Source organism: Cynoglossus semilaevis, chromosome 11, assembly GCF_000523025.1.
Source record: "Cynoglossus semilaevis isolate Cse_v1.0 chromosome 11, Cse_v1.0, whole genome shotgun sequence".
Classification (NCBI taxonomy): domain Eukaryota; kingdom Metazoa; phylum Chordata; class Actinopteri; order Pleuronectiformes; family Cynoglossidae; genus Cynoglossus; species Cynoglossus semilaevis.
In genome coordinates, this window is record NC_024317.1 from 8,195,576 (window position 1) to 8,221,229 (window position 25,654).

Sequence of the window (25,654 nt, forward strand, 5' to 3'; positions counted from 1 at the left end):
CTCAGAAAGTTTTGTTTATTCTGTCCCAATGAATCAAACCAGGAACAACGGGAATAAACTCCCACCAGCAGATTCCAGCCTTGAGTGTGGCGTCATTTTCAGATATATTTAATAAATGGCACATGGGTACGAAATGTGTCCCAGATGCACAGGGTTCATATATTGTTCAGAAGACGCCGTCTGCACTCCAAGCTCTTCTTCCACCTTCCTCTACTAATGAATCATTCCTATGTCCTTCAGTGATACCACAACAGTCCTGTGAGTATCCCCGGCTCACTGCGGGTAAACTCAGCAGAGGTTTCTTTCGATAAATAAAAGTCTGACCTTATGGTATTGTGTTGAAATACTTTCATTCTGTATTTTTACGGAAAATCAATGGAGTTCATGATGGTGAAGCAGTGCACAGCACAGGGATGGGTGGTGGGGTGAAATGGACCGCAGCAGCTATATTCAGAGCAGGTCCTGATCAATAGAGATCAATATGGAGGTTCTTTCTCTTTGTTAAGGGGTCGGCATCCGCTGCTGCACACCACCCTGACCAAAGACTATTACCTACAGCAGGTTTGAAACTACTAATAATATGTATACAGCACCAGTTCTGGTCTGAGGTCATTCTGTGTCTTCTACACATAAATGTTTAACAGAATAAAATGATGACATTTGTCAATTATCTACATTTCAGAACTACTACATTATCTATAATTGTATGTATAGATTTCTGTGTTTTTATTGGCTGATGAAATCACAGCAGCCATGCATCACTGCCATTTGGGAAACATATCTGGAATTCTCTTCTTCTACTCTTGACCCAAATCTATTCAAGCAGTTGTGAAGCTGTAAGAAATCCATAGGTCACAGTGAAAGCATACATTAGCTTATTGGCATGTGGCTTGGCTCCAGATGGATAGGCTTGGTGATGACATCCCACTCTGTCATGGGATTTTTTTTCCCTCCTTTTCTCCATTGTTCTTCCTTCTCCGGCGCCATGTCACAAACCCTCCTATTTTTCACACTCACTTTTATGTGTCTCTCACATGCTCACCCTATCACCCATTGATGTTGCTTTTATGATCTGTTTTTATGATCTCACTCCTCCTCCCTGTCTTAACCTTTTTTTTTGGAAGCTATTAGAAAGAGCTAGAAGGTTTGGGCTTTATACACCATACTCCGTTTATTGGACAACAACTATGAGTGCAACTACCGTCCACTCTACCGGAGCCTTCGTATTGTTTCTTTTGCTCAGTTGCTGTTTGAAAAACCCAGTGTTCTGTCAAAGACATAAACAGAGTAACAAAAATGAATCCATGTCACATGGGGCTATGTTCACACTGAAGCTAATTGGGCAATAAAATCTGTATCTAGTAGTGTTCTTGAAAAGAGCCATTGTGATATTCAGACATGGATAGGTTGGTGGATGGATGGATGGATGGATGGATGGTTTAGTTCAAGCAACGAAACAAGGGTATTGAGATCCAGGACCTTCTCTAGTAGTTCAAGCAAAGAAACAAGGGTATTGAGATCCAGGACCTTCTCTAGTAGAGTTAAACTCTACTACTAACTTATAAAGTTAGTATCAAAGGGTTTATTTTTGTTCTTTAGGGTGTCACCAAGAACAGTATCTCCGAGAAGTTAATTGTTCTCCACCCACCTGCCAAGTTCTTGTCAGATGAACCACTTCCCCCTGCAGACATTCCAGCTAGTTTTCCACCAATGACTAGAAGTGAATGTTGTTATTTAGACACACACTCTGTTTACAGGGCTCTAATGACATTGATTGAAATCCAAACCTTCTATTTAAAAACGTCATGGAGCAGAACATAGACGTGGCGTGTACATGATTGATTGTGACATTGGTTCAGTCTTGTGGCTGGCACAGACAGGCTCTGCATGCAGACAATAAAATAGCAGCACTTCCTGTCCGACGTTTACTCGGCTAGCCGGTGTGCTACTTCAGATACCAGAGCCAGATCCCCAGCAAGCATCAAACATTCTTGATCCGCTGAGCTGCAATTAAATTAGACATGCTGGATATCAACAGGGCCTTTTTAAAGATTAGCATGTCGTCTGGCATGCTATCTAGAGCTGCAGGGCTCACATTCATTTCACAGTTTTTCTTTTTTTTTCTTTTAGCTTGGCATTGTGTGTGTGTGTGTGTGTGTGTTGTTTCTGATGAAACTTCTTGAACAGGTTTTCTTTGCCACATGTGTGTCTCAAATTCTCTCTTTGTATGTTGCTGCCTGGGAATAATATGTGGTTGTATGAAGACGTCACTGGCGACACATGTGGAGTCCAACAGCAAAGGTTAGCAGCAAGATACATAGTCATGATCTGTTCCATGCTCCAGGGAGGAACTTTAATGGTTTCCTCTCTCAGACTGTGTTGTTCAAAGGGACATTTCGAGTTCTGAGAACTTCAGTGTGTCACAGAGCCTCTGCGAAATAATACTTGGCAGAAGGAACGCAAGAAAACATAGATTTAATCTTGTTGAAGAAAAGCGATTAATCTAATTAATCCGAGCTGTAAATCTATAACTAACTGCCATTTAGTAGAGTACGTATCTTCAGGGTTGTCAGCGTTATATACCGTGGAACAAAAGACTCACATTGAGTGTCATCTTTCTTCTGCAACATAATTAGCACCAGTTAGCATGGAAGTGTTTAGGGCTTGAATAAATGGTTAGCCACAGGGGAAAGTGTATTCTGTCAGTTTTAGCATCTAGAGTAGTCATGGTTCACTGAGAGAATCCTGCAGCTGATTTTCTATTGATTTTGTCTTCGTCCTTTGACACAGGAAACCACTGGCACTGATCTATTTCAGTTTCTTTAGAATATTTGCCCCAGTTTTTCTTTTATCGTAGTTGATTGTGTTGCCTAGTATTTGATTTAGCTACAGGTTCCTTACCAAAGCTCTGCCGCTGTGAAAGGGTTTAAAGAGCATCATGTTCCAAATGGAACTAGACCCTGGACATGATACATCCTGGTGCTGAATACATGGGAACACTATGAGAACAAGCTTTTATGTTTTAGGCTGTTTCCCAGGAATTTAGAAAAGTCAGCTGACAATGTACAGTGCAACCACACAAAACGAAAAGAATTTCAGCTGCTTTCGGGTTGCTCATTTGAAGAAAGATGTGAAAGAAGTGGTAGCAATCACAATTCTCTGTGGTTGAGTCTTGTACGTCTCTTTCGTGATCTTTTAGCTCACACACATTTGAACATGATGATAAAAAAAAATTAACACTGTATCATCTTTATAATGTGTTTGGTAGTTTAATAGCAGTGAGTGGCATTTAATGTCATTTAATAATCAAAAAACAAATACTGTTTCACCACAAGGGAATTCTAGAGTTAATGTGTGTTTGTCTTCTTGTCCGTACAGCCGTCTTATTTCATGTTTGTATATGTTTTCTCCTGAGGGAGTATTCTTGTTGTCAGGTCTGAACACTTGGCAGCCGCTCATATTCCTCTTAACGCTTCCAGTCAGTCTGAGCTCCATAAACAGTCCCTTCATTGAGGGTCAGCTTTGCTCATGCTTTGCTGTGACCCATACTGACTGCACTGTTCTGAAAAGTGTGAATATATGCAGTGTCGTACAAGGTCTTCAAGCTGCCGCCGCCGCTGCTGCTGCTGCAGGTTTTTACGTCACAGAGAAATCATGAATCGTCTGCAGAGTAACACCTGGTGGATCTGCGTCTGCGGAACACACTGCACGTGGAACATGTTTCACCTGTGAACCGAACATAAAACTGTCAAGTAAGAGGACGTCAGCTGGTACAGAGAACAGAGAACAACCACTGAGTCTATGTATTTTCACCAGTGGATATGGCACCAAGATGTACTCACATATGTTCCCTATGTATGTCAGTAATGAGGACTTAAATGGAAGTACTAGTACCATTTCACCCCTTAAAAAACCCCACAGATTACTCCTCTGTGTTTCTGATGCATACGTTTTGAAGTACCTGTAATTTAAAAATGCTTATAATAACTTAATAACTAAATACGTAGCCAGATTATCGTGTGTGTGTGTGTGTGTGTGTGTGCGTGCGTGTGCCAGTGAGAATTCAAACATATGCCACAGTGTAAAAAGTGGCTGGGAAATCATGTGGGGTCAGCAGAAGGACATTATTGTGTCTGGAGCAGCGTCCAGGCTGGGGGTGGTGAGAAGTCTGTTTTCGGCCTCCCTACACTCTGACCCTGGTTACACAGAGGCCCGTCTGTGGGCCTGGAGAACCCGAGGAGAGCCAGGAGCCCACGGGGCGAATAAATGTGCTGTGAAAAGTGTGTTATAGAGGTGTGAAGGGAAAAAAGAGGCCAGTGTATAGACACTGGGTTTTGTGTGGAAGTTTTCCCTCCCCATCTCCTCAAATACACTCCTCTCGCTCGCACACTTACACACACTTTTCCTTTCATAGACACCCCTCACACGGAGGTTCACAGTTCAAATAAACAGCAGGTCCGGCAGCGAGCCCAGTCTGGTGTAAACAGCAGCGTGCAGGGGTGATTTAGTTTCCCTCAGAGCACTGCTCTCTTTCACTGCCTCCTAATGGGCCGTGCTTTAAATAGAGAATGTAGAGAGACTAAGTGGAGAATCAAGTGGGTGAAAATCTGAGAGACTGGTGGAGACTGGAGGATCGTTCTAAGGCTCCGTTATTGGGAAGGGTTTGCAGTGAAATCGTCTCGAATTTTTCTGGACCTTCTTCTAATCACGTATAAACTACATCACCAGTATGTGTCAATTTCAAATAAAAAAAATAATTTATGATTTCTCCCTCATTGCAGAAATGTAATGATAACTAAATATTTGGTTTAGGATGAATACAGAATTGTTGGCCAAAATAGTCAAAGGTTAACCCCAAAAGCATTAATGAGAGGACGCCACCACCTTGACTGCATTTTGTTCTTTATTGTCATCATGTGCGGTCTACAAACAGATGATACTGTGTGGTACCAGTACGTTTTTAACCTGCGTGAGCCCTAAGTCTTTAATTGGATTCTTATGAATTAATGTCAATGTCATCAATGTGACTTTGCCTGTGCTGCTCCATCTGTCCTTCACGTGTCCTTGATGCTGTTTGTGATGCGTTTAGCAGTAATCAGTCAGTAAAGTCCACGGTTCACCATTTTATCAGCCTGTGATGAAATCCTCCACATGTCGGTCACGTCTTGAAGATGGCATTTTTATCTCCAATCCATAATCCATTCAGCTCTCAGAGACCTTCCTGTGACATTATTAATATAACCTGCGTGTGTCTTTGCTTTTATTTCAGTTAGTTTCTCTGTTTTGTAGCAGGACACACAAAACATCCATTAGGCTGTGGTTGGTTGTTTTATTTATTTCACTGTATTAGCCAAGAATTAAGAAAATACTGGAGAGGTTGACATGCTTTCTTAAAATAATAAGAAATGACATTGGTATTTTCACACACCAACTTAAATGTTTTAGTAACACAGACTTACGTTGACAGAAAGTCTTCTACCAGTGGGTCATATCCCCTTTTCTTTTAATGAAACTTCAAGCCCCTTCCCCAAAGTCCAAGGTTTAGGTTGTCGAAGATGAATGATCAAATGATTTAATCAATGCATGACGTACCAGGCAGACTGCACGTTTCACAGCCACTCATTAGTAACTTATTTGGAATGAGTGTTGTCATTGTTCTCAAGAAAACTCCCATGAGTGGTCTGGGAAGATGCAGGAAGGTGTGTCATCCTCGAATTCCAATATGAGACTCATGTTCTATGTCAACATTGTTAACAGCACAGATTCCCTTCTTCGTTTTAGTGGGTTGAATCAAATGTGTGCTTTGGGTCACAGAAGTTGACAGCATTTGGTTTACACTCAGCCGACCATGAAGAAATCTGGCTAAAACAGTGTTTTTGCATTACATTAAAATTGAAATTTGGGCACTCTTATAAAGAGCTTGAACAACCTTGCTTTCCTGTCTCTCACATTTTGCAGCAGTTGTTGTTTTTGTTTTCCTTGCTTTGATGCTGAAACATTCCTCAGGTCACTAATTAAATGCTTTTTTAAAAAGATTAAAAAGTCTCAGCTGGGCTCCTCCCACCACAAAACATGCCGCAGCTTGTAGCTCGTCTGAAAATCTGCAGTAAATTAGAACAATTATAACAGAATTTTTGTTCCCACTTTACTGTCATGACTCATAGATAGTATTTGCTAACCTTAATTATTTTTTTCTCCCAAACCACAAACACACACATATAAAGACTGTCTGGTTTCCTGATGGGAAATCTCAGACGTGTTGAAGGGATCTCTACATTTTGTATTAAATTGTGCAGTAATTTGGGAGATGACGTCGTTACTACAAAACGCCATAATATAATGGACAACATTTACTTTGTTGGACAACTTCAACTTTGTTAAGAAATGTCTAAAGAGTTGATGTACTGAAGAGAATAAAACAAATATCTGCAGAGACACACAAAGAGAGAGTCATCAAACCAGAATTGACACCCACATGAGTTTTGTAGGTCACGATGACAAGGCAGGAAACGGGTACATTAGCAGAGACTGAATGTGAGGAGAGAGTCAGAATGATGGCTCCAGGGTGATGAATGTGGGAGGCAGGAGGAAGGTAGGTGGTTCATTCACGGAGACGTAAGAGCCGAATGCATCAGGCTGTGTGGGTTGTCAGAAAGCAAAGATCAGAGATTTATGCGCAGAAAGTAAGAGCACTTTTTAAAGGGTGTAACTTTTTTGCACAAAGTTGGACGACAGATCTCTAAATAGTCTCTCTATTGTCTACAGGGCTCATATAGCAGCGGTCATCAGAGCTGACTTTTCTACTTTCTGACCTGGTTCAGTTTGTCCAACAACTAAAACCGGCATGCTAACATTGCTACTGCCCTCACTGCCAGTAGTTCATGGGCTTTCTTCTGCGTCCCTGTGAATCATGGTTGCATTCGAAAAGTTTGTGTTTGGTTTTGAGATAGTTTTGGTAAATGGCCAAAATTGCCACAGACCCCTGGTACACCTGTATGGTGTATGGTTTTAGACGTTGCCACGAAATAGGCAAAGTCTAAAACCATACACCATACAAGTGGCTCATTTAAATATTATTGAAAAAAAAAGTTTCTTTTTTTACGTATTTAAGCAGATGTTGGCTTTATTCACAAATGTTTTCAGACTAAAATAATTGTTTGTCAGTGAGATCGTCTTGTGATAACTTGCTTCACCTCATCCAACGTTCCCATCATCTCTGCCAGAGAAACCATTCGCTTAAAAATTGGAATAAAACAAGTGAATTTATGTACATTTCTGCTTGAAGAAACAGAAAGCAGTCGGACTCAGATGAATGGTCAGATATCGGAACAGAGGTAAAAGAAGCTAAAGTGTTTTATTTTCCTACTCAGAGCTGTAGAGCTCTTTTATAAGTGGGCCAGCAAGGGCAAAAATAGCTTCAGTTCCCTGGAGGAGTCTCTACAACAGGAGGTCGCCACATTGCCCTGAGTCTTTAAATATTAAAAAGTCTGTTTATACCAGGCTGGAAAATAAAGTTATTTTCAGAGACTTTTATACTGGTTTAAAATAAGCATCACTATACCACTGCTTTTTTTAATATATACTTTAAAAAAATATTTTTATATTATATTTTTATATTTTTAAATAAAAATTTTAATTTCAAGCTTGCCTGTTTTTGGTTTAAATAAAAATTTTAATTTCAAGCTTCACGCTAACTGACTAAGTGGTTGACTAAAATTCAACATCTCAGACTTTTTTGTGGGTACCATGGGAGGACCAGGTAGACTTCTCTTTTTCACTGACAATTTGACATTTTTAAATGTTAACTTTATCTCAATTCAAGTTGTTGGATATAACCTTGTGCAAAAATTAATGCCTTGTTTAAGATGTGAAAGGCCAAAGACTAAATGACAATTCACAAAAAAAACTTCAACTTCAGTATCTGTGGCCCAAAACTATTAGAGAGAATTTTTCTTAAATTTTGTGCAGAGACCTCCGTAGGTTCTCTTAAATATGCTCAGGAAAACAGGCTAATGGAAACTCGCCCACTTCCTCCTGCTCTTCCTCCCTCCCCTCTCTGTAGCTTAATGACTTACACAGGCCTCTGCATCACCATGACTGGAGTTTGTATGCTAACGAACCACTGAGCTAATTACTATTTCAGCCACTCTGGCTACTTTCCTGTCCTCTGCTTCTTTCGGTCAAATACAGTCTCAGCCTTCCACCCATGCAGAAGTAATCCAGTTAACATTCAGCAGAGGATGAATAATGACTTTTATCTGCTGTGAGCTGGAGACAGAACCAGTGTAAACTTCTGCTCTTGTGACTAAATCTAAATGCTCTCTGGAGAGGTCATGCTAGGTGGAAGGTCACTCGGTTTCTCAGTTTTGTGATCCGTGCAGGGTTAGGAAAATCACTTAACCTTTATATAAACTAGCAGTTGTCCATGTGAGTTTTCATGTGAATCATTACTTGCCTAATGTAGCAGAAAGAGAGTTATTACGGAGCAGGAGGGGAAAAGTTTTGATATGACAAATTGCGTCATTATTTGAACTCATGACTTGTGTCCAAGCACGGAATCCATTATTAGAGAATAAACTGCCCTCTGCTGCAGGTTTTTCTTCTTCTTCGTGTCTGAAATAAATTGTCGCCAGGCCATATTTAACAGTAAAAGTGTTTACAGCTTTCACTGACCAGCCACAATTAAAGGCAGGTGAAAAGCCGAAAGTCCTGAGACATTTCAGACAAGAATGCTAGATAATATCCAGACAATGAGGTACAGACATTTTCCAAAAATATGCCTTCACATCTTTACTGCAAATTCAGACTTGCAAAGCATGGCATACACAGATCGCATTTCAAGAATGTTGGTACAGTATACTTTCTAAAATGCTGACTTAAGTCAGAAAAATTGGTAATACTCTAGAACCTTTATCAGGCAAGGAGTTCATTTTTACCTCCAAATATTTAGTCCCATTTTTTTTTTCAGAATGCTAATTGCAGGTCTATAAAAAATACTTTTTTTGTTTTGATTGATTCTCCTCCTAAGTGAGTTTTACCCTGATAAAAAAATACAGTTACCAAAAGATATTTTCAAGCAGCCTTTGAAGGAGTCTTAAGTCATGACAAAGTTTATGCATTATGAGGTTTGGAAAGGCTACAGTGTATGGCATGGAAGGTTGGTTCTCCCTCTCCCTCCCCCCTGCTCCAAACATGTCATAGCTATCAGCTGTTGGGGTGAGTCCCAGCTGCCTAGTGTGGTGACTCTAGAGTGATAGCCATCAGCATTTGCCACATAAAAGGAGAGAGAGGCTAGTGTTCCTAAAAAAGCCAATGAGAAGTAAGGATGGGAGGCCATGTTGGGACATTGGCTCTGTGTCAAATCAAGATAAGGTCTTTGATTTATCTGTAGTTTTTCCCTGACTGTATCACTTTATAAAGTAGTTCCTTCCCCAGTTAAATGTAGAAAACAAAGTGCTCTTGTAGGATGAATTCCTTTGATGCGGGATAACTTGTTTGCATTCTTCAGATGCTCCTCCAGCCGCAGGGGAACATGTATTTACAGTAGTAAAGTCCTGTGTTTTGATAAGATTGAAGAGTTCTTGTGCTTGTGTATCGGACAGCTCAGCTCTTCTCTGTGTGGTTACGGTCTATTAGTGCTATCTGTGGTATTATATCACACACTGGCCACCATGTTAGGTCTAGTACTGGTTCCAAAAATGTTTAGTTTAAGAAGTGCATATCAAGGGAAATTAAGTTTTTATAAGCACATCATTTACATATGAAAACATCTGCAAGAAAATATTGTTGAAGAGTTACATTTTTAAAAAAATATATTGTAATAAATGTTTCCTGGCTTAGCCCTTCCTTAGTGTTTAGTTGAAAATCTATTTTGGTTTTCTATTAAAAATGTGTTAATATAATTTGAATTTAACATTGACGAAGTAAACAGTCCTAATTTCTTTCACTGAGAAAACTGAAAACTTCATTGGGGCTACAAGTTTTACCATGGCCTACGTATAAAAATTAAAATTCACCCTATTAACTTAGCTATCAGCCATTGTCGAGTCAGACGTGGATGTGGAATTATACTGTTTGTCTGACTTTCATTGGATTTGAACCAGCAATCCTTTGAATGCTTTTTGTTTGTGCAAAAATACCTAAAACAATTCTACAAGCTCTACCTGTAGATTCCTGGTGTGCCGACACTTAACTTGTTTGCACATCACCTTGTAAATACTCAGTATAACATATATACCACCACATGTAGTAGTAGGGTCAGATATGTGTGACAATCAATCAGTCCCAGGATCTTCGCTTTGATTTACATGCGTGGTACATTACTCAATAAATTTAATAAATTAATAAATATATCAAATTATGCATTTACTAATTGTTGGTAACATGGCGGATATTTTGGAAGCTTGTTTTATTCCGTGGGTTTTCATTCATTGGCCTGAGCTCCTTGCATTTTAAACAGCTTAGTTTTGTTTACAATGACCCAACTGCCCATATAGAAACGCAAGTCAGTGGCACCCTGCAGTCCACCCCCCCCCCCCCCCCCCCCCCTCTCCCCCCCCCCCCCCCCCGCCCTCCCCTCTCCCCCACCTCTCTTTTCCTTTTGATTCCTGGAAGTAGTTTGATTCAGATGCAAATTCTGCTCCAGCAGAAGACAGTCAAACGGCTAATTACAGCGGTGTTGGAGAGCTGACTTGCTGACATCATTACAGGATGTGTGCGTGTGTGCGCGCGCGCGCGTGCGTGCGTGTTTGTGTCTCAGATTGTGTGAAGTTACACAAACAAGGCCTCGAACAAGACAGGAAATCGACCACGATCCCTTCAAAAGAAAACCTTGTTGTACGACGTACATAAGACTAAAATCGTTTGAACCAGTGACTGGAGAATTACCAAATCAACTCTAAGTTCAGTGGTGTAGTTTGTGAAGTAAACGCCAAAGATCTGTGATCCCATGACCGAAATCTAGTATAAATAAAATCAGAAAATGCCATTTTAATCATAACTGGGAATCATAACTAGCATTGCAGATTAACTGTAATAACTGTGCTGGAAAAATGTAAAGTTTCCAAATAAGGAGAAATCACTTTACTAGTTTAGTTAATGCTTTTAATTTTGAGGTCATGAAAATGATGGAGGATATCATGAAACTAGGTTAACTGTTAGTCTTGTGTTATGTGACCAGTGGCATAAAAAACTATAATGCACCCAAACTGAATAGACAGTAGAGAAACTACTAAGGAGATCGGGTTAAAAAAACACACTTTGTATCCAGAGGCTGTAGAACTGCTGGACTGAGATGCTATAGCACTGTACTTCTTATATTTGCCTTTATAATGCATTTTATTTGTCTGTATTCTCTTCTAGTTTATTTATTAATATCCCTGTGAAGTTAGATTGCTGTTTTTTTATTACCATTTCATGTTTAATGTAATGTTTTACAATTTCGATGTATTTATTCAAAGGTTGGTTTTCAAAGCAAATTTTCTTAAAACCCATCACTTTTCTGTTGGTTACTCGCGTAAGATTTATCGTCAGTGTGAGTGTTATTTTGAAGAACCACACCGGAAATGGCCGTACTATTTCGGTTGCCTTAACAGCTGTTCCTGATTAAAGCAGTGGCCCGAGCCTGCGGGTCAGTCAGCAGCAGCAGTGAGCGGCGGAGACCCGAGCATCTCTAGCGAACTGCTGCGCCTTTACGCACGGAACAGTCTGCACGGATCTTTACTCCGTGAGTCCTCAGTACTGCATGGACTAAAAACTCCAGAAGAGAAGGTATCTGCTGGGATTGAACACGTTTCTATTGACTCCGTTACCATTTGGATCTGCGACTGAAAGTGGGATCTCTTTTTCACGCATTTAAATCGACTTGTTCGAGGACACGAAGTGTCCGAGTGTGTTTGCGCAGAAACAGGAGGAGGAGGAGGAGGCGTTGACAAAAGGCGTTTAAACGCAGGGGATTAATGTTGCACAGAGGTGCCGACACAGAGACAGGCTGAGAACAGAGTCTGGGATTTTTGTGTATTTTGGAAGTTTGGGATTTAAACCGATTGCCAAAGTTTGCCATGAGGAAGACGAATTTAAAAATCTTAACTAAAAGAACCAAGAGTAAGGACGAGGATAATGTTTCAGCCCTCTGTCGCAGCTTGTAAAAGGTAAGCAGCTAGTTTTTTTTTTTTCTTTTTGCGCCACGGCAGATTCCTCCGTGCGTAATGATTAACGTGCTTCAAATGAATATACTCTTAGGACAAAATCCTTAAAAAACATTCATTCAAATGGAGGCTGAGGATGAAATCACTACTCTGCTCATTCAAAACCCACTTTTATCATGGTGGCAGCCACGCAGAGAAAATGGTATAGTATTAAGGGTTAAAGATGTACTTTAATATTGACAAAACCTGCTATAAATGCACTGATGGTTAGTGAATGCCTATCTCCACCACTAAGTCTTTAGGGCATTAAAAATGATCCTGTATTTCAATAAACGTGGACATAATTGTCAGTTAAGTAGCTCATTTTAAACGCAAAATGTTCTGGTAAATTCTTACAGTAGAAAGTAAAAAAAAATTACATTTGTTATTCTTTTAAATTGTGCACTTCAGTCCAAGTAGTCGTTAGATACAGCTTGTGGGACCTAATTTGTATGTATTCTATGACACTTTATCCACGATGTCACTACTTTTTAAAGGGCTTTTTGTTATTTGCAGGTTTGTGGTTGTTTTTTTTTAATATTCGTGAAAACAAGTGATTCTTGTTATCTGCAAAACACTTTAGGCTTCCAGCATGTGACTAATTCCAAATTTACTTTTACAACACTGATGATACACTACTGTATACTTCCATGTCTGCTGACTAGGCTTTTGTAAGCAATGAGCTAAGGGATCAGTAAATAATAGTAACAGAATATTATAAACCAAATGTTTGGACAAAGTGAGCTAAAAGTTAGCCTTTAACTTTCAACTTTTGTTAACTAAAACTTACAACATTTGAGACATGAACCAAAAGGCTTTCAAAACTGTTTTCGAAGTGAGATAAGGAAAAGCTCTGCACCGTTGACCCAAAGATCACAGACCACTGTAAAATACATCCCGTGTCATTTCTGGCCCCTGCACCAGACTTTTGTCATAACCTCATTAATATAAAATGACTGGAGGTTTGGAGCAGATCGCACTCAGCTATGGGTATTATTGGGCTTTACGAGTAATGATATGTAAGTAGATTTAATTCTTAGTTGGGTAAACACAGAGCTCTCTGAGGACTCCTCCTTCTCCCTGTTTTCTCTCCCCCGCTCCTCTTCTCACCCCCTGTAGTGCAAACGGTCAGGCCACTGTGCTGCTGCCTGCCAGCAACTTCTTTGTTGTACAGCCTTTGTGCCATATGGACTGTAGTTTGCTTTGCAAATAAACACCTCGAGCAGAGTCTCTCTAGCACATTTCGTATGTTTATCTTCTTTCAGATCTCATGGTCTCTCCACATTTTACTGGTCACGTGCTGAGTTGCAGTGTGCACCAAACATTTGACCCAGTTTCTGAGATATTAGCCCAATGTGCTTATAATGTGAATCCTAACAGGAGCTCATTTCTGAAAACATGTAGATCAACAATCTCTGTGTGTAATGTAAAAAGGAATGTTTGTTCAGGTGTGAAACACTTTATATGAAATGGTGTTTTAAAAATAAAAACTAAAAATGTTTTGATATATTAGTAAAGTATTTGGATGTCCTCCAAAGTTTTAGGAAGCAATCATGTTCTTAACCAAATCCTTGCCCTTTCTTCTGGTTTTCAAACCTTTTTACTTTTTGAGTCGCATTACTCCAATACTACGCATGGAAGTGTCCCGATGACTTACCGAAGGAAGAAAATACAATACATAAAAACCACACCAAACCACCATTTGATGCTTGCCTACTAACCATGGAATGATCATTTGCCACCTCAAGCCAAATCTTGGCTCTTAAATACTTTGCGGTGATGACTCATTCAACTCCCTTTAGGCTGTAAAAGAGCTCTAAATGTTTCCTTTTTGTAGTTTACTGCAAACTGCTTTGGAAACAAAAAGGCATAATCACATCTGCATGGTGTTGTTCCGCAGAGAACATTTACAAGACTCAATGAAGAGCGTTTGACCTGTTAAAATGGCTCTTGTTGTAAAAGGTCACTAAATTAGCACATGAATGTACACATAGAGGGAGGGGCTTAAATTGAATAACATGGCTGCAGCAGTTTTACTTCAGGTCTTATGCTGAAGCAATTTAAAAATCCAAGGCAAAACGCCAGACCAAGGTCGCAGCTTAGCATGTATTCAGTTAATTTTTTAAATGATCAAGTTTATCTCAATACCTCAGTAAATTGATAACTAAGATAACTTGATTTCAGCCAAAGCTTTAGCATCTATATCTGTACAAATCCTCCAAATTTCTAAAATTTTTATATTTTTATTACTACCTTTTTTTACATTGAAAAGATCTTGTTTTGTGTCTTTTTTTATCGTCTATCATTTTGTTGCTGCTGCATGTCAGTTCCCCCAGTGTGGGATCAGTTTAATTTAATTAAATCTAATCTAATACTAGACAAAAGTAGCTGGCCTACAGTTATACCACAGAAAATTGAATTTTACTGAAAAGATGGAAATATTTGATAACATTGCACTAAAGTGATTTATTCATGCTGCTGCCACACATTTCACCAGGCTCAGCGTGTTTAAAAAAAGTCTTTGCTGGATCCAACCAAGATTCTTTTTGACATTCACAACTGCTTCTGGAAAAACTGTCAACCTATTACACAGTAGGTCACTGTACTGTATGTTTTCTTCAGACGTCGTGAAAGGAAAGTTAACATCATTCTCTGCTAAAATTCCCAAAGAGAATTTGTTTGGCCGATTTGTATCAAAGATTTATACTTTAATTCATCATGAGTAGAAAGGCCAAATCAAATCACTAGTGTGTTTCGCTGTCAGATTTGCTGACGTATCAAGTACTGGGTGACTGTTCTTTTGATTTCCCTCCCAGGTCTTTGCGGAGTTTGTCTTGGAAGGCCGTGCCTTCCATTAATCCTGCTTGTTTCTCTCCAGAGCTGTGTCATTTTTATGGAACAACAGTGAATGAATAGGTAATGTGATCCAGTGACATACAGTCAGGTTGGGCTGTGAAGAGACACCATGGGATATTACAGTAGAGTGACATTTCAAGTTTAAAAAAAAAAGTTGAAAGAGGAACTGACACATAAAACTGTATCAGCTTTCGACTAAAGCTAGCACATATAGCCAGGAGTCTTTGACCAGGCTAACATTGCGAAATTAGTTAAAACAAAGTCAATTAGCAGCCTTTAGCTTTTCAGTGTCTGCTCAGTCCAGTGCTGTTTTATTTAATAGGCTTCTGTGATGTGAGAGAAGAACTGAAAAAGGTTTCTAGTCTATTGTTTAAAGAGGAAGTAATGCAATGGTAAATTAAATAATTAATATAGTCAGAATTGTGGCGCTTTGGCCCAGAGGCAATGACTCTGTCATTGGTGTGGAACCCCAGGGTTCACCTCCTGGGCAAGTTCGAATCCCGGTTAGGGCGGTTGGTACCTTCCAGTGGACTCACCACCCGCAGGAAGGTTTGGTATGGTGCAATGTGATTTGGGGGGCGACTGCTGCCCCCGCGACCCGGAAACGGATAAGCGGATGAAAATGGATGGATGGATGGATATAGTCAGAATTGAGGGGATTGAATAAAGCTATGGAGAATAGAAACATTATACATATATTGTATATAAAATGTTTTGGGTTTTTTTTGTTTGTTTGTTTTTTCAATAGAGGCCCCTATACCTCTACCACCAGTAGACTAAATTTGGTTTAGAAGGCCTTGTCTTCCTCAAATGTTTTTTGACAGGTGGGTACAGGTTAGAACTCTTTTCAGAGTTCTCAGGAATACGTAGCATCTGGCTCTTACTAATTGGCCGCTAATGCAAAACATCTTAATGTGACCTGGTTCATGTCAGGAACACGTCCAGTCATGTTTAACAGTAATGAAGTCTACTAATGGCCCTGAAGCCAGTCTTTCACAAAGAGAGGAACTGTGTGGAACATAAGCCATGTTTCCATATTGTAGAACTGGATCAGGAAACTATTTACAAGTTACTAATTGGCTCTTATTGGCTTTTGCAGCAGTTAGCTACTGGTCCACAGGGCTGAACAGTTCTGGGAAGGTTATGCAAATTAGTCTCAGGGCATGTTTAAAAAACTCTGCTTGTTACTTTATGTCATTAGTTGTATTTATGTACAAAGGCATCTGGACATTCTTTTGGTGCTGCCCCTCATTAACTTTGGAGCAAAGTTAATAAATTCTGGTAATTTTTAGTTCAACGGTTGTTTTTGTTTTGCCAAGTTCTGTTTTCTAGTGCCCTCAGTGGTTCCTTAAAAAATAAAATTATTGATCAATTAAAAAAAACAGATGTCAGAAGTGGGTGGGTGTATAAAGACAGGGCAGCGAATACTGCCGTGCTCTGAACATTCAAAGCTGTCATTGGAAGATGGAGTTAAATCACCAAGTCAAGTCATGCCATGGAAAGGCTGCAGTGGTTTTGAGCACTGTTCAGGAATGAGAATAGAACAAAATCTCTGCTTCAACTTCGCAAGGCCATACTTACCTCGGATGGCTTTTGGAAAGAGTTGAAACATGTGGCTTTTTGTAAAGCTTGGGCTAAAAGTCTCCTGATCACTGCCCCAGGAGTTTGAGGTAGATTGTATTTTTTTTCTAACCCTGTAAAGATCAAATAACAGTTTTCATGAAGACTGGCTAGGCAAATTACAAGTATATCAGATTGTCTTTGGTAGACCATGAGAAAACAGACATGTCTCAAAATAAATATTGATATTTTTTTTAACACTACACACTCAGAAAGGACAGGGATCAATGTGGACAAACATTCCAACTCACTGCCATGTCAGCGTAGAAACATAGCATATAAATAGCTTGAAGTTGCAGAGTGGACCTGAAGGAAAGCATTTCACACTGCATTTTTTTCAGACAGGACACGACACAGCAGCCTTCCACGACTCTTCCTTTGTTTTCATTTCTATTGAGTTAAAACACCAAGACATCAAAAACTTTGTGACCTCTGAAGCGATGCACCTCTCTGACCCACTGCATCAGACCAGATGTGTGATTCCCTGCAAACATCCTGATCTCCCTGCGTTAGTCCTGGCAGAGATGGCGCTGGCCTGTGGGGGTCTGTGCCTCTTTTACCCCCCATTTTCTGTTTAATCTTATGTTTTACAAGATGGTTCAAGAAGATGCCTGGGATTTTCCATCCATTGAAACCTAATCCTTCCTTATAATCTACGGTTGTCAACCAGGAGAGATTTGGAGTGTTGGGCTGCTCAAGTGAAGTACATCGCAGACTCCTCATAAAAATGACCTTTCAAAAATTAAAGAAGGCTTTAGAGCTTGTTCTTCATCAACATGTTTGTACTACGTCCCTTGGGAGATGTAAATTCTCCTGTTCAACTGGTCCATCTGTAAAGTTTGCTCAGGACCTGTGGACAATGTTGTTGGTTAGTAATCCCTGTGACAGTGTTTTTGGTGAACAATGATTCACAGATGTGGGTTAATCATCACCACCAGGCTTTTTCAGATGAGCACTGTAACCCCGGTGACGGACGTTTGGTAATGCATAACCAAGATCTGCTAGCCCCCCCCCGCTGTCAGCTGCATAGGTCTGCTTTACCTGTATTGTTTGGGGAGTAGCTTCACCATCTTAAAGTCAAATAAGTGAGAGCCACTTTGCAACTGAATAAACTGTCAGTACACATTAGCCAAGCACTTATTGGAGCAGAGATGGCAGAAAGTCTCCACAGTGGCATTTTGTTGTGGGTTCTTTAAATAGAGACATGTGAAAACTGATGCCAAAACTTTCAGACGTCTACTGTCTGCTCAGTCTTGTGTTATTTTTGTATAAACCTCTTTGAAATGTGACATTAAGAGTGTCAAAGTCGTAGGAGAAAGAAAACATTGACAGGTGTGACAGTCTGTCATTTATATTTATACAATATTTTTTGAGATGCTACCTAAACAAAACATTTTATGAGAAAAAAGATGTAAGGTATTAAAAGATTTTGTTTGCATTTTTTTTTCTTTATAATTTGTTATTTATTTATTTATTTGAGTAAAACTGGAAATCAATGCATGCAGTAAAAAACAATGTCTACAGAACTATTCCTCCAGCACTTAATGACAAACTTCTGGTACTCCTTAATTACTATTGCCAGATTTTCTGTTCAGACTGGATGTGTCACTCCAGACATTCTTAAGAGATTCACTTTGACAGTTTCATCGTCTTATCTTATCTTAATGCTCTCATGTGAGAAAGCAGGAGGGAAACACGGGATAATCCACAGCGAATGCCTATCCTCCTAATGCTTCTAATGTCTCCTCCATCACTTCACGTGCTTCTCTCGGTACAACCTACTCCTCCCTCTCCCCAAAGACATACAGATAACACCCCCAATCTGCTGACAGTGTCCAGATTTCATGTCTCAAAATTGATAAAATAGTACCACACTTTTCATCCCATTACATGTGATGGATGTTTCCGGCCAAATTGTGTGTTTTCTTAATATTTATGCAGCCATTTCCTGAGATCCACGACTTGGCTGTCCAGAGAACGTCTGCAACTTTTGAAGGTCTTTTTTTCCCCCATTCTGTCAAAGCATCTCTTTTTTAGTACCAAAATCCACCAGTGCTAAGTCAAGAGTAATGAAGTTCTTCGTTCAACACGACACTACCCTTTAGGACCAGAAGTGCTGTTCTCACCAACAGACAAGGAGAGTATGGCCAGCTCTCCACAGAGTGCCGTCTGTGCTCTAAGCACTTTACACAAACACATCTGTTGCTAGCCAGATTGTCAGTCTGTCAGCCTGTATTCGGAGTGTCCTAAAGCTTCTCTGTAGGGCTGAACTGTCAGGCAGGCAGGCAGGCATCTGCCCTGGAAGGTAATGGGATTGTCTCCCTGGTTAGGCTGCCCTAGGAGAGGGGGGGGGGGGCACCAGGGTTAGTGGGGTGTGACATTCTGACCACCCAGACGGTCTTCTTTGTGGTGTGGCATAGATTTGTCAAGGATATGGTGGATTTGTATGCATGCAGTGTCTTCTTCCTTTGGATCCAGCTACATATCGAAGCTTTTAACGTGTTCTGTTCTGCCTTTTTTTAAGCCTATCTCAACATTTTTGCAAATAAATGAAACATTGCATCTTAAACTCATTTGACATTTGGAATTACTATATTGTCTATTTTAAATGTCTTAACACTATTTTCCCTGTAGAGGTGTTTGTGTTAACATGTAGAAAAAGGTACACACTCCTGGCCTCTAGTCCTCTGCTCGAAGCCTGGCTTTTAGTCGTGGTGATCATGAAGGTCACCCTGAATTATTACTCATCAGGATAAAGATAGTTTTATCTATAAATATTACATGCATGGAATGGACGTATCCTTAATAGGAGAAGTGTCAAAACTCCAGGCCTTCTTTTCTGTGGACTTACACGGAGATACTTTCCATTTTAAGTCTGAGGCGTGGCCTTTTGACTAATGACAGTGGAGCATTGTCCCAAATAAGCATCTGTTAGTGTTTCTACCCAACTGTGTTCAAGGACTCTGTGTGTGCATGCACGTGTGTGTGTGTGTACAGTACTGTTTTCAATCAATGTCACTGAGCCTATTCTACCAATTTCCACTGCCTGTTAGTTATTATACCATCATACTTGGTACCCCAAAGATCGCTGAACTGTGGGAGCAGCAGCAGGAAGCCATGACATTTGAACCCTCTGGGGTTCATAGCCTCTACCTGCTAAGGGTTTCCAATGTGTCCTTGAGAAAGAAGATGAATAGGGTTTTACAGAACTGTAAATGTTTAGGGAGATGTGTTTTGGCACTTATATTGAATCTGTTTAACATTTGGTGATAAGGATTCATTTAGCTGTGGATTAATGGTGTGTCTTATTGCCAAAACAGCCTACAGCCATGATATCAGCAGAAACAATGCATTATGCATTGTTTCTGCTGATATCATGGCTTTCACAGTGCAGTTTTGTTTACACAGTGAATTATGAAACTATTTTAGGTTAGTTAGGCATTCTGAGATAGTACTGTGGTAAATATAGTTTTTTTTACAAACCACTAATTACAGTTTTCAGCTCAAAACTGCAGCTTGAACAATTTCTGCTTTTATATGTCATGTCTGCACGGCGGGTGAATTCATGTTTTGTTCTGACAAATGTTTTCCTCCACATTTTCTTCCATGGCAGGAAGATCTGTGTGCACTGTAAGTGTCGTCGTGAGGAGCATGCAGTGTCAGCCATGCCTGTAGAAATGGAAAAGACTGTCACCAAGCTGATGTACGACTTCCAGAGAAACTCCACCTCCGATGATGACTCCGGCTGCGCCCTGGAAGAGTATGCCTGGGTACCACCGGGTCTCAAACCCGAACAGGTATTAGTTTGACTTTATCTTATGATACAAGGGGGCACTGTTCAGGTTTGACATATTTTTGATTGTGTGCTGCGACTCTTGTTTGTATTTTAACTATTCATGTGCTATTCCTGTTGTCTTGGTGCTGTACTGCTGCTGGAGCATAGATTTCCCAAAGGGAACTAATTAATAAAGATCTATCTATCTAATCTATTCTATCTATTTGGACCACTGGTCTCCTGTGTAAAGCTGGAAAACAGATTTAAAAGAGTACCAACCATTTGGAAAGATAATACAAGACAAAGAAAACACTGGCTCTCACAACTGCTGGTCATGTGCAAATTTTTTATCTCTCAAGTTCATTTACACAAGCAATTTCAAACCTGGACGTTGGAAAAAGGTTGTATTTACTTGCTAATAGAGGTAGCAGTGAATCAACAAGTCCTGTGGGGTGTGGTGTTAAATTTGTGTGGACTTTGTGGATGATGGGAGATTTAAGAGATGCTGCAAGATTCAGGTTCCACACAGAAAGGATCTACTACAATTACCACAGCCTGCCAGTATATTCTGATTTTAACTGCTTCTTTAATAGCATCACATTAATTAAACTAGTTTTTTTATAGAAATATTAGCTAGGTGAATTATTGTGGAATTATATATATATATATTAACATTGACAGAATTATGCTTCTGTAACACAGCACTAACTATAAATCAGTGCATTGCACAGCATAATGGAATTGTTCCGAACCAAATCCCTACAATTTTAACTGACGCAAACACATTAGCGGTCCAGGCTCTACGCTGTCACAAATCATGTCTTTAGTTTTCCATTTAGCACCGCATCTGATTGTTTAACGGCTCACTGGTCATCTCCGCTGCACTCTGCAGGCTAATGGTTTACAAGGATTAAACGACCCTTTCTGTAAAATGAATTTGCAGTTGTATTATTGTCTGCTGTACATTTCATCGCCTTCTGGAAGTCTTGTCTCAGCGTGCACTCAACAGCAACACACTTATTGAAGAAAATCCTTTTTTTTACAACCCGCTCTCTCCCTGTATGTGGTGAGGGTTTCCAGTTTTATAGGTGTAATGGTCTCGTTTATGGAGGATGTTTTCGCTCTGTTGATGAACAGTGAGTTGGTCAATAACACACAATTTTGCCACAGCCCCCTTTTTCCTCCCCCCGTAGGTCTAAGTGAAGCTATTTTTCATCCTGCCCCCGGGGTCACACGTCTAACCCCAAAGTCAATTAGGTTTTCACCATGGGGGGCTAAGACCATGGGCCACAGTCTGTCAGTAATAAAGACTTGCTGTATTGACACAGAACAATGAACTGCATGTTTGACTGCATTTCCAAATAAACCTAAATAAACAAACATTTTATAATAATAAAACAGTGTGTGTATGTATGAAGACATGGGAAAGAGAAAATACTGAGGGTTAATCTGAGCGTCAACATGGAACGCAGGGCTAATATAATTGTTAGCTTTGACTAGTCAAAGAATTTCAAACACTGCTCATTTACTGGGTTTTTTACCAAACAACCCTCTTCAGGATTTACAAAATGAAAACAGTTGTAAAATATTCAGTACTGCTCCCTGGAAAAACACGGCACAGAGAACGCCTTTCTCCCGAGCCAGACCCTGCCATTCTCATAAGTATGGTCGTTAAAGGCAACTATAGATTGCTTTTGCTTGTTGTTCATTCTGTCTTCTTTCATTTTTCTGCAGCCTGTGGTTATCTGCTTGTCATTGTTTGTGTTGCACATCATAATATTTTACCATCCAAGAAAGTAAGAAGTCAGATTTACCAACAGGGTTCCACTCTTTACACCATCACTGCTGTTATTGTATTCCTCCTCCTACAACTGTGGTGCTTTCACAGACAAACACAGGGCAGGCACATGCTGGTTTTCCAATGCTTCGGTCTGGTCACTGAATCACAGGTAAAAAAAAAATCTACTAAAACAGCTGTTTGCCCATAATTGGGTAAAAAGCAATCGTCCAGTAATGTGAGATTTCAGCACAGCAGGACTGTGGTGCTCCATCGGAGATGCCTGAGGATTATGGGGGATGATCTGGTTCTGGGTCTGGACTGTTCTTGCTCTCCAGTGTGTGTTGTATGTCTGTCAACAGGAGCTGAATCATGGACTTTGTAAATGGACATGAATCTTCATCACCAATCCCACAGCCATTAAAAAGCATGTTGTAGATTTTGTAGCGATACATCATGAACGAGGTTCTGCCAATATTATCTCCCCTGCTTACCTCTCTCTGCCTTCTCCTCCTCCCTCCTCAATAAAAATTCCTACAAGTTGCCAAGTTGCTTTTTGTTAAGGCCAAAATGTTTATAAGCGGATGTTTGTAGTGGTGTTTTTATTATTTTAATTGTCACAACTGCAGAAGACCCAGTTGAGAGTAATGTGCAAACATGTGTTTAACATCCACTGGGATCTGTGTCTATTTTAATGCTGAACACGAACGCAGTTGGTTTTTATTTTCGGACTGCTGACATGAGGTGCATACATGTAGGAAGGAGTTGTGAGAACACCGGAGTGAGCCAACAGTTGGGAAATAAAGGAAAGTGCTTTGCATTTTTGGTGGACATGTATTGATGATGTTTATGTGTATACAGTATAAGATGTGTAGTTGCCTAAGATGTGAACGTTGTCACGTTCTGTAATTCTCTAACAGGTACCAGTCTTATCCTGTCGTGTCCTGTTGATTCAGAATATTAATATTTAAGCCCATGTTTAAGGTCATTTTTAAACTAAGAACCATTGGTTTTTACACCCCATAGCTCATCACAAAAAATAATATTATTATGATAAATTGTCATTTACCTAATAAGAGTTAGAATTTAGCCACACTGACTGAACTGTACTCCAGTTTCCTTCTAAACTTCACTAACTGAATAACTCACATAATTACAATGGGAATCAACATTTCTACACTTATCACTGTTAGGAGCTCTAGTACCACCAGTGGTATGTAAACCTTAGCTTGAGAAACACTGTTCTAAACATATAATAGTAACCCTTACCTATTAAACACTCTGGACTCTTAAGTAAAGGCCTGCACAACAACTCAGAACACCAGGGTATATGTGAACTTATGACTGACACAGACACTGACAGCTGCACAAGCAAGTGCGCAGTTCACCCACATAAACTCCCTCTAACACACACACACACACAGCACTAATGACAAATCAGGAAACACGTTTTCAACAAAATCTGTAAAAGACACATTGCTCCAGGAAAAAGATCTAAAGACCTGCATATTATCCACCGACATGTATATGCACACACACAAGTACATACGTTTGTACACTCCGAGGAAGAACGTTCACAGCTAGGGCCCATAGGAGCAGCTTGTGATAATAACAGTAATCAAGAGCAGACTGTGCAGGATTTGGAAAAAGCGCTGAAAGGAGTGTTTTTAAAAGGGAAGGCGAATTGTAGGATTTTGCAAGTGAACGACAAGAGCGATGGTCTCACACAGCTGGTTTCCATTGCTCTTAATTGCCTAGAAGGCCAGAGGAAAAGACACCAGCAAGCAGTGGGACTGACAGTCTCTCAAAAAGCCACATTTCACAGTGGTCCGTGGACACAGACGTTATTCTGTGGAGAAAAGTCCAATCATAACAGACACAGAAACACGACGGGCGTAAAAACATTGTGCTTCTGAAGTGGAGTTTGCAAATTTACTGTCCCGGTTTCTTGTGTTTTGCTGAGGTGTGAGAGAACATGTGACTCAGCACTGCATTCAGCACAGCTGTGGGAACAAATGTGCTACGTCTGAAAAATATTTCTTTTTTTGTAATGTCTGCGTTTGGTGTTTATGCAAGAATGCTAGGAGTCAGGTTTGTTGGCTTGTGGTTTTGCTGCTAAGGTAGATTATTTAAGGAGACAGACAGGTGTTCTAACTTGCTGTAGAAGCAATGATACGTCGTCCACAATATGTATCCTAACTTACATACAGTTAATACCAACATGGTGATGCTGATGAGTCGGAAGATGAAGTATAGCTTCACAACATACTCCATGATTCTCATTCTGATGCACTAATGGTTAATGCTGTATGATTTTCTGTTGTCTCCCCCAGAACACATCATCTAAATTACAACTCCAATCTCATAAATTCACAACTTTACCCTCATCATTTTTTTATATTTTTTGCCCGTCCCTGTGGCCTTAATACTCAGTCATAGCTGGACATACTGTAAATAAAGGTAGAAAAAAAAGTCATCATGGCTGCAGTGGGGGTCCAGATGTAAGTCCACTCTCACTGACCAGCAGCAAAAGGTCAGAAACGATAAAGAAGTCTGACTGAACTTTTTCACACATTAACCTGTTCTTGGTCTAGGCCGAGTTTGTGTTTTTAACCCTGAAATTATAACCAACCAGTCTCTCTTTTTCAGTCAAGGCTGTTCTCTCCCCTCATGCCAAATTAGGTTCCTTAGCGCTGCACCACACATCCTTGATTCCTTACCCTCTCTGTCTGTCTCCAGATTCCTTTTTAAAGCCCTTTAACCTTCTTTGTCTGCCTCCCAGCCTCTCCCTCCTCCTCCTTCTTCTTCTTCTCCTCCTCACTCTTATTCATGTGTGGCAGCCTGACCTCTGTTATACCTCAGCCCCATGTTACAGTGTAATGAGAAAGACTGTAATAAATATCACTGGGATGACATTCATTGTCTGCTGCTGCGCTGTAAAAAATAATGTATCAACTATATTGGCTTCAATGCAATGGCTGCACAAATTCCTTTGCTCGAGCACTACACCTGTTTGTGTGTGTGTTTGGGTGTGTGTGCACATGGAAGCATGCATATTTGACAGTGGAGAATTAACGGTCTTGTCAATATGCTGAGATGGAGTGGAGCGATCCCATTTAGTTTAAGTCAGTGGGCCGTAAGTCAAAGTGATTTTAAAGGGTGTTATTTTTTATCCCATTAGGTTAAATTAGCATAACAAACACTTATATCCTAAGGCAAGAGTTAGACATTAACTGGTTTTGGTTAAGGTTCGGGTAGAAGTAATAGTAATCTTGTAGGTGATTAAAACCACATCCAAATAAGGCAGAGCATCATGTTTTTACTATCGGATAAAGACAGGGAATATGGGACTTACAGTGACCTTTACGTTGTCTATGCAGCTCATTTTATTTTTAGTATGACTACTGTGTAGTGCTACCAAACTGGAAGCATGTCATAGTA

The 25,654-nt window shown here is 40.0% G+C and overlaps 1 protein-coding gene across 3 annotated transcripts in view; it reads left to right on the forward strand.

The window, feature by feature from the left end:
* prickle2b (prickle homolog 2b) overlaps positions 1-25,654 on the forward strand; it is an 85,966-nt gene that overhangs the window by 52,452 nt on the left and 7,860 nt on the right. For 2 of the 3 annotated variants that reach the window (XM_008320358.3, XM_017036905.2), the window contains one exon: positions 20,275-20,458. In XM_008320358.3, coding sequence (XP_008318580.1) covers positions 20,275-20,458 — 184 coding nt within the window. Of the gene's footprint in view, positions 1-11,606; positions 12,150-20,274; positions 20,459-25,654 lie in introns of those variants that run through there. The other variant, XM_008320359.3, reaches the window with a different exon arrangement.